General features: G+C 57.5%; 1 protein-coding gene across 1 annotated transcript; it reads right to left on the reverse strand.

Annotated features, from left to right (window-relative positions):
• Window positions 1-155: 155 nt before the first annotated feature.
• KLHDC9 (kelch domain containing 9) lies at window positions 156-1730 on the reverse strand. The gene is made up of 4 exons (XM_002928753.4): window positions 1444-1730; window positions 995-1154; window positions 705-903; window positions 156-437 (listed from the first exon to the last, which is right to left on the reverse strand). The coding sequence occupies exons 1-4, from the start codon at window positions 1728-1730 to the stop codon at window positions 271-273; spliced, it is 813 nt and encodes a 270-aa protein (XP_002928799.2). The 3' UTR covers window positions 156-270.
• Window positions 1731-9306: the final 7576 nt, after the last annotated feature.

Consider the following 9306-nt stretch of genomic DNA (forward strand, 5'->3'; position numbering starts at 1 on the left):
ATGAGGCATGGAAAGCCTGTGACTGGTGGGTTTGGTTCCATCAGGCTAATGGCTCACGATATCAGAGGAGGTCCCATATTTTATCCTTTCCCTTGCAAATAAAAATGTGGCTACTTGTTGACTGCCCTCCCCCAAAAAAGATTCACAGACGAATGTTGACTCTTAGATTGAAATTTAATCAGCGTTTGAAATGAGGCAGATAGCTCTGGTGGTAGTGTGCTGTGAATGTGCAGCAGAACAGAGGCCGGGCACTGTGTCTTGAACTGCACTTTAGATAAATAGGTCCAGGATGCAGACCTGTGGACTAGGTGTCCTGCCATCCTCACCAAAACCCCCAACCAGGTAAAGCTGATCGTTCCAAAGGCAGGTGCGATGGCCCACACGTTTCAGCCCATGGTCTGCACAGGGGAAGTGGAACCACAAAGAAGGGGACTTGCCTGTTGGGTAAGAAAGTGCTCATGGAGGCAGTAGCATTTTGGCACCGTGGGGCTTCCGCTCCTCACAAGACCAAAGGTTTGCCCTTTCTTTTCTCCTCACTTGGTTTGTGGGCCTCTTCACAGTTTACTATTCTGTGTATTCCTTTAACTTGGCAATTAATTTTTGCCCCTCCCTGCCCCATCACTGCATCCTCTCTGCGACTGCAGGTTCTTCCGTCTTCCCCCCTGCTCCCCCCCTTCTCCCCTCCTCAGCCAGCCAGCCCTCACGGGTATCATAGATGTAGAGGTCATTGCAGATGGTGTCTCTGGCTCTGGTCAGAGTTTCTCCACCAAACAGCACAGCGAAGGGCCCCACCACAGAACATGAGTGATGCCGCAGTCCCCGAGGCCCCTGCCGGGACCCCTGCCCAGTGCTCACAAGCCTGGCAAGCTGTTCCATCAAACGGGGGGCAGCAGGTGGTTCCTCCTTCGGGGAGAAAGAAGGGGTTGGCTGGAGGGATTTGGGCCTCACCATTTTAGCCCCCTTCCACCCTCAGCAAGATGTGAGTAGATAATACCTTAATCTTCCCCGGACTCCAATGCCCAGCTACTTCCGGTTCAGGCGAGTTGCAACCCCCAAAGAGCAGCAGCTGGTGAGCTGGCTGGGGCCCCGCAGTCTGGAGCAGGGCCGCACAGTGCCCCGAGCGGGAGGCTGTGTGGCAGCCCTCTTCCTTATAGCTGTGGGTGTGCACACGTCCGGGCCTGAGTTGGGTTTTCCGGAGAACAGAAGTGGGTACTGCCTGTTCCCCAGCCCCTTCTGTGGCGAGCACAGAAAGGAGGCAGGGACGGTACCGCGGGCGGAGAAAGAGGGGGATACCAGCAGAGAGCGCGCTCGGCTCTCGCCACGGTGGCTGCCGGGGAAGGAGGGTCAGGACGTGGACAGGGTGCCCGTGGTTCTGCTGAGCCTTCGCTTTTCTAGAGCACAGGTGAAGGAAGGGTGAGACCTTTGGGGCAGGGGGTGCCATACCAGTAGGTGCGGGCGCCGGGGTCCAGCCTCAGCGTGTAGATGCTTCCGTAGCGACGCTGAGTGCGGGTCCCGCCCTCCCGGCCTGCCACCCGCAGCTCTCGGTCCGAGACCCGGGTACAGGTGTGGCTGCTGAGGCCGGCGGGGGGGCGGCTGCCGGGGGCCGCGCTCCACGCCTCCCACGCCCCGCGTTCCGTGTCCAGGGCGGCCACCGTGGCCAAGCGGCGCGACCCGTCCCAGCCGCCCAGCCAGGTCCAGCCCGCGCCCCCCGGGGGCCCCGCCAGCGCCATGTCACCCCCACCCCAACCCCACCCCCGGCACCGCCCGGGTCCCTGCCTCCCCCCTGCCGCCGCCGCAGCGGCAGCACGACCGCTGCAAAGTGAAGGTCGCAAAGCACCGGTTACCGTGGAGACAGGAGACCTGGGTAGCTGCGGGAATGGTCACCGTGGTGACAGCATCTGGACGAGGGCCAGAAGAATCCTGAAAGACTGTTAACCTCAGAAGTCGCAGGGCAGCCAGGTCCCCCGCAGTTATCAAAGCTGCGAGCTGATTTGAGGTGCAACTGTGGCTCTGCTGGGGCAGGAGGGACACCCGTTTCCAATTCCACCTGCCCTCCCCAGCGATGAGTCAGAGGGGAGGCCGTGAACGGCCGGAGCACTGGCCTGGGAGTCAAGAGACTTGGGTTCTTGCCCCATCCGTGCCACTGACTCTCAAGGGGAGTCTCTCTAGGCCTCCTCAACTTTCTCATTTACGAACTGTGCGGTGGGTTTTATGTGTTGGGTGTTTTTCAGAAGACGTTCCCATCTGGAGCCTCGAAGGTCCTGGAATCGTCCGGGAGCGTCCTTTCTGCTCTGGCCACTAGAGGGTGGTAGAGCCCGCCTCTCAGGGCACACCGTCATTGTGCGTGTGCGGTTGGGTTGGGGGTGAGGGGAAATGCTTAAGCCTTGGAGAACGTTTCACTACGGAGTCCTGGGAAGAATAATTCCTTATTTCAGCTCGCCTCTTAGGGTCATACAGTGTAAGGAAACTGAGGTACGGTGGCATCTGGTACTGGAGATGAAGGGCAGGGAGTTTCACCGATAAGATCCAGGGCAGAAGCTGCCTGGTCCTAAGAAGCTGGATGGGGGTGTAGTAGGTGGAGGGAGAACTACAGGGTCCCGCCCCTCCCTGGTATCTCCCTTTTATTCAAGCCAAGTCCCTGTGCCTCTTCCCAACTCTGTCCCTCCAGGACCCAGTGAAGAACGAAGAGGCCCAGATCCAAGCTGACTAATTTCAGCTACAGGAGGAAATGCAGACAGATTTCCACTCCCAGCACAGCTTGGGGGGGGGGGGGGAACGGGNCGGGACAGAAACAGGACATGTGTCCCCAGTGCCAGGCTGCAAATGGGAGGGATGGCTGCTGCTTTGCCTTTGGTTTCTACACATCAGCTCATTCCCCATCATGCCCCAGGAATGCAGGCATAGAGAGTGACCAGGCCGCACTGGGGACGGACATGTAATTCAGGGGTCTGATAGCACAGGTCCCCTGACCCTAACTTTTGGTCCTCAGAGAAAACAGCATGGAGAGAGTACGGGCAGGAAGGCACAGAGAGACCTGTTTCCCACTTGCTCCTAAAGCTGAGACCCAGTAAGAATTTTGAAAGTCTCTGCCCACTCATTTCCAGCTTTCCTGGGGTCTAACAGAGAGGATCCTTGGTTTTCACAGATCATGGTAACAAAACCTCCAGGGGCACCTGGGTGGCACAGCGGTTAAGCGTCTGCCTTCGGCTCAGGGAGTGATCTCGGCGTTATGGGATTGAGCCCCACATCAGGCTCCTCCGCTGGGAGCCTGCTTCTTCCTCTCCCACTCCCCCTGCTTGTGTTCCCTCTCTCGCTGGCTGTCTCTATCTCTGTCAAATAAATAAAATCTTAAAAAAAAAAAAAAGATTTAAGACCACTAAAAATTCACCAACTTTTTTTTTTTAGATTTATTTATTTGAGAGAGAGAGCACAAGTGGGGGGGGGCAGAGGGCGAGGGAGAGAGAGTATCTGAAGCAGACCCCTCACTGAGCGTAGAGCCAGACATGGGCCTCCGTCTCATGACCTTCTGACCATGACCTGAGCCCAAACCAAGACAAGAGTCAGACGCTTAACCGACTGAGCCTCCCAGGTGCCCCACAAATCACCAACTTCTATCTAATGTCCCAGACTGAAGTCTGAAAGCCAGCCTTCTCATAGACTTCTCTGACCACCTCGCCTCCTAACAGCTGGACTCAAGGTCTGTCACACTCCTAGGATTTAGGCAAGGAGTTGCGTGGGGGGGGGTGGCCCTTGGTGGCCTATATGCCCTTTTTGCCAGACTCATTTTCTTTCTTTTTTTCCCCCCAAAGCTTTTATTTTTCAAAGTAGCCTCTACACCCAACATGGGGCTCAAACCCACCACCTCGAGATCAAGAGTCACGTGCTCTGCTGACTGAGCCCACAGGCGCCCCAGGACAGACTCATTTTCTGCCTCTCTTGGGTAGAACAGGGAACTGCCCAGCCCAGGGGCCTTTCCAGCTTCTCTCTCACAGCTCAGTGTTCCTTCTCCCAGCTTCCACTCTGACTCTGCGTCCTCAGCTGTTCGCATTTCCCTTGGACATCGAGCCTGGACCTCACATGCTCCTTGGCCATCCCCCCTCCAGTCCCATCTAGTAGCTAGAGGCGTTTATCCGTTACATAGACCCAGGCAAGGAGCTGCTCGGGACTCCTACCTCCTCTGGCTAGTTGGAATCAAGCCCATATCTTGGAGGAGGCAGAAAAGAATCCAGGGGAAAGAGAAAGAGAGAGAGAGAGAAGAACAAGACAAAAAAAGAAAAGCCACTCTGCCTTGGCATGACATATACTTTATACCCCAGAGCAGCATTTAAAGTGGTCTGCGGATGGCCCTGTCTGTGCTCCAGAAACTAAGGGACATGAAGATAAAGTGAAGGGTAGACCTGAAAGGGGACTGTGTGAGAACAGGAGAAGGGCAGCCAGAAGGGCTGCTGCTAATATCCAGGGAGAGAACCTCGGGTGGGGGGGGGGGTTGGCGGCAGAGCATCCTGAAAGTCTCCCAGTCCAGACAGGGTCCTCTGACTTTGGCCTCAGGTGGCCATTTCTGGTGAGCGAGCGTGCCTACAGCCCAGGTTCCCAGTCTCAGATGTCTGTCCCAGCCCCTGATCAATACCTGCTCTCTCAACCCTTCACAGAACTCGTACTCTGTTTTCTCCTTAACTTCACTCTGACCCCGGAGCCATCCCTGGTTCTCAGCACTGTCCCCAGACTTCCTCCATCCCCTCCGCCTGTGGCCCCCCCCCCCGGGGTTTTCCCACCCTCTCGGCTCCTCCTCTGTTGTCGTCTGATCTGTGACCTGCGTTTTTCCCCAGCTCATTCTGGCCAGTGGACTGCCTGGCCCCATGCCTTCCTGGCCCTAATTCTGGCTCTTTGCTCTTAGTTCAGCCAGAATAAGGACATGGATGAGCAGAAGGACGGAGGAATGGCCAGGAAAAGAGATGGCAAGAGGCCAGATCTTGAGAGCTCGTCCGATGGAGACGTGAGCGGGAAGGAGTGTGAGAGAAAGGTGGAACTGTGAGCAGACGGGGTGGAGGGGAGAGGCAGTCAGGCAGGTTAGAGAACGGTGGGGAGGTGGGCTGAGGATGGGGAAAAACTTGAAATGTTGAGGGACGTGGTGATACTGAGTGGAAAATGTCATCGGGTCCACGTTGGGTGGTTGAAATTGAGAGCAGGAGAGGGAAGTAGGCGGAAGGGGCAGCCGTGGGCAAGGAGGCGTTCAGAGATTTCTCTTTGGGTCTGTCTGCGTTTCAGACTTTGTCTCAGCTTCTCTGCCTCTCTGAATTACCCCTCACGTTTCCGTGCATGTCTGTTTCTGCCCCCTGCTCCTTTCTTCCTCCACGCGTCTGCCTGTCTCCCTGTGCCCTGAGATCTGTCTCACCAGTCCTACTTTTGTGTTTCTCTCTCTGAGTCTGCCCATCTCTCTCTCCCTGTCCTGCTGGACAGAGCCAACCATCTGACTGTCCTGCAAGGAGCCTTGGAACCTTCCAGGAGGGGCCAGGCTTCTCCCCTTTGGCTGTGTTGTAGACGGTAGACAGTACCCGGGCACAGTCCTGGGGTGTCGGTTCCTGATGAGGACCTGAGTCAGCTTCAGTGTATGGGCCCTTTCCAGGGAGTAGGATTTCCCCACGGAAGACCTTAGAGCACGGAGGCCTGGGGCCAGGGAGGCTGGCAGGGGGAGTTAGACTCGCCTCTGCTCCTCTACCCTTTCCTTCTAGTTCATGGACCAGGGCTTCCTTGATCTTGGAAACTATCACGGGAAGGAGCTCTTGCTCTGTTACTTGCTCCCTAGCCCTTTTTTTTGTGCCACTTCTAGAATTAAAGGAGAAACAGGTTCAAAAAGGCTTCAAGGTGATGCTGGAGGGCAGCGACTAGGGCTGCCTGCAAGGAAGGCCTGCAGTGCCTCTTGGGGTGGGTGTGGGGAGATGCTCAGGAGGGGGGTCAGGGGCCTGCCCTGCTCGGCTTGCACCCCTGCTCCTGCCACAGACGGGGCCTTCTCCCAGCCTCGCTGTCCATGGGGCTGCAGACTGAGGCGGGATAGGGGCCCAGTCTACCAAGCGCGGTGGGAGCCAGTTGTGCTGCAGCAGGGCCTTGGGGGGGTGTCTCGGAACTGGAAGACTGGGTTCCTGCTTCCTGGGGCCCCTCTACAGTGGCGCCACGTCCTGGCCTCTGAGCAGGGTGGCCACGGTGATGCTGAGTGCCGAGTGCCGAGTGCTGGTGAGGGGAACAGAGCCGCAGGTCCGAGGGGGCCTGGGTCTTGGAGGGGAGAGGAGGCGGGAACGCAGGTTTATGAGACGGATGGGCGAATGTTCCCTGGGCACACGGAGGGCAGATATGCCAGCATACTTCAAAAGAAAATCTGACCTCAAATTATGGGAGTCCCCAGTCCCCCCCCCCCGCCCGTGTCGCCCTCCTCCTCGTGTCTTCTCAGCTTCTGCCCCCTCCTCTCAGGTCTCCCCTCAGGAAACGCTTGCCTTTCCCCTCAGGGCCTTCCCCACTCTTGCCGAGGCTCCCAGCCCTTCCAGGCTTCCCACAGCCCTGGGCCTCCTGGTCTCCTGGCCTCCGCAGCTGTCCTGCTACCCCCACTGGGTGGTCCCAGGTTGAGGCTTCATTTAGGGCCTCAGCAGGCTTTCTTTTCCCTGGGGCAGCTGAGTGGGGCGGCGGGTGACAGGGGCTCAGGCTGATGGCCAGGAAGTGGCTGTCTTTGTTTGGCAGAGGGCACCACACTCGCGGCATTCAAGGTGAATGTTTGGACAAGTGCGAGAAGCTCCAAAGGCCGCTGCTTCCGGAAGGCGCCTGGGGCTCCGCGGGCTCTGCGGGCCCCTGGGGCCGCAGGTGGGCTTCCTGGGAGGAGCGGGCGCCTTCTGTGGTTGGGACGGGGACTGGGAGAAGGCAGGGGGCACAGCTTGGGGTCCTCACCAGAATCTCTTCTCTTGCCTAGCTCCAGGACCCTGCCTGCCTTTGCTCTACTCCTCTTCACTGCTTTATCTCCTGCTGCCACTGTCACCTCTTGGAAGACTCTGATTTCCATGGGGGCTCCCACTATTGTCCTAGACCTGCCACAGCCTATTTCTGGAGCCTTCTAAAAGTGCCAGCCCATCCGGAGACACAGGGTCAAAGAATAAAGGCACCTGTCTGTGGTCCCTGAGTTCATGGTCATGTGTTTGCAGATGCCCGGGGAGCCCACGGGGTGACAGCAAAGAGGAGGGGATTCTGTACCCAACGGCCTTCTGAGGAACAGGGCCCACACGTGCCTTTTGCTGAGCCATCTCCCCCGGTGGGTCACTCCAGCTGTAGACCTCTTCAGGAACAAGCAACTCCAGCCCCCTGAGCTCCGGGGGATGTCGGGAGGCAACCAGGAAGTGTGGTTGTCGTGAAGAAGCGGGGCAGGTGACTGGGTGTCACTGGGCCTGCAGCACGGGGAGATAGGAATGGCACAGCACGTGTCAGATGGAAGCTTCAGATGGAATCTCTTAGAAAACAGGATGCCGCCGTCCTAATATTGGGCATAGGGACGCTCCAGCCACAGGGGGCAAAGGTATTTTTCAGTGGAGGAAAAGCTGCTGGAACCCATTCTCTCTTTGGGGAGCTCTGGATGTGGGGAGCACCCTGGGAAGGAGCAGAAGTGAGTTTTAAGCTTCTACCTGAAACAGCCTTGGTCCTGGGGGCTAGCATCAAATCCCATATCAGCAATCTCCTAATAATGTCCATCAGCACCCCGAAGCCTTTCTGTGCAAACTGTAAGAAACCGAGGCAACGAGTGGATCAGAAATAGTTTCCTGTCACACGGAGAGCCAAAGCTAGGTAGACAGGGGTCGCAGAGATTTTGTCCACACTCAGGCTTCTACCTAGTTCTACTCTGATTTATAACCCACTCTTATCTCTCCCAAAGCTCGAGGGTCTCCTCCACCCCCGGCCCCAGGCCTCTGCCTCTGGGCTCCTGCTTCCTGGGGTCTCTGACCGGGGATCTCACTGCAAATAGGGATATTACTCATTAAGGAGCTCTCTGATTTACTCCTACCCCAAGCCACCCTCCTGCACCCCCCCCAGCCCTTCCCCTGCCTTGACCAGCTCCTCCTCCCCCTCACTCAGCCTGACCCTCACTCTCACTCTTCTCACCACCCCACCCCACCCATCCTTGTCCCTCCCTGACTCATCTCCAAGTCCCATTGACATAAACAAAAATTTCAGCACAACCCACTCCGACCGGTTTGGCTTAGGTGTGCAGCCTGCCATGGGGACAGAGGTGAGTTGTAAGCAGATGCTTGGACACATGCCGATTGTGAACATCTGCAGTTGTGCTCACAGGAACAGCCCTGGGTCTGGACGCGGCGGGTGCTCAGAGACACGAAGGGAACACAAGCCGGTGGGACACAGCGTCCTGTCGTTCCTGTTTCCCACCTCTCTTAACCGAGGGCTCACCGATGGCAGGGACTGTGTGTTAGGTGTCCCTGTCCCCTCCCTGGAGCCTGCCACAAAGTGGAGCTCGCTAAGTGTGAGTAAACTAAGGCAGGCGGGCAGGCACGGTGATGGCGCTTAGACAGGTACACACACTCAAGATGCCACCTGGGCTTGAATTGTTCCCATTCGCAGGGCCCGGAATTTGGGTGGGAGGAGGGCATCTAGTGAGGCACGAGGGGAGTGGGGGTTCAATGAGGAAAGAACAGAATGCAGGAAACCGGGCACTGGTCTAGAAGGTCTTCCCCAGCCAGGATTTTCTTCCAGCCCCAGCCCTGGAATCTGCCTTCCCCCAGGCCTCGTCCCAGAGGAGGGGAGGAAAGGCCTAAGCGTGAGGACCTGTTCCCCCAAGAGCACGGCCCTCGTGAGACGCACAAGGGTGAGGGCACAGGGCGGAGAGCGACTTGGAGATGGATATTTGTTAGATGAGGGAGGGCCAGACTCCTACCTCAAGCCAAGGCCAGGAGTGGCTGCCTGGCCTGACTACACTGGGTGCATCCTGGCTTAACAACAGCTCTGACAAGTCCCGCCTCCCCTTAGTCCTCCATATGGCCGGAGTAGGGGTGAGTGATGGAGGGGCTCACAGACTTGCTGGCCGGTGGCACTGTGGAGGGGTGGGGGTATACCATGAATGGGAAGGTGGACGGGATACAGGAGCTGGAGGCCCACCCTGTGACCTAACTGCTCTCCCACCCCCATGCCTCAGTTTCTCCTCCAGTTTCCTGGACCAGGAGGGGTGAATCCGTGGGAAGGAAAGGAGCTCCTCTGAAACCATGCGATAGGATCCAAGGTGTGATAATTATAATTATAACACAGGATGCTCCCCCCCATCCCCCC

The sequence above is a fragment of the Ailuropoda melanoleuca genome, chromosome 8 (genome assembly GCF_002007445.2).
Source record: "Ailuropoda melanoleuca isolate Jingjing chromosome 8, ASM200744v2, whole genome shotgun sequence".
NCBI classification, from domain to species: Eukaryota; Metazoa; Chordata; class Mammalia; order Carnivora; family Ursidae; genus Ailuropoda; species Ailuropoda melanoleuca.

Coding starts and splice junctions, on each gene's coding strand:
- KLHDC9 (XM_002928753.4), bottom strand. CDS start 1,730: ATGGCGCTGGCGGGGCCCCCGGGGGGCGCGGGCTGGACCTGGCTGGGC. Junction 904..994: donor GGAGTCCGGGGAAGATTAAG/GTATTATCTACT, acceptor TTCTCCCCGAAG/GAGGAACCACCTGCTGCCCC. Junction 438..704: donor CCTCTACATCTATGATACCC/GTGAGGGCTGGC, acceptor CTTACCCAACAG/GCAAGTCCCCTTCTTTGTGG.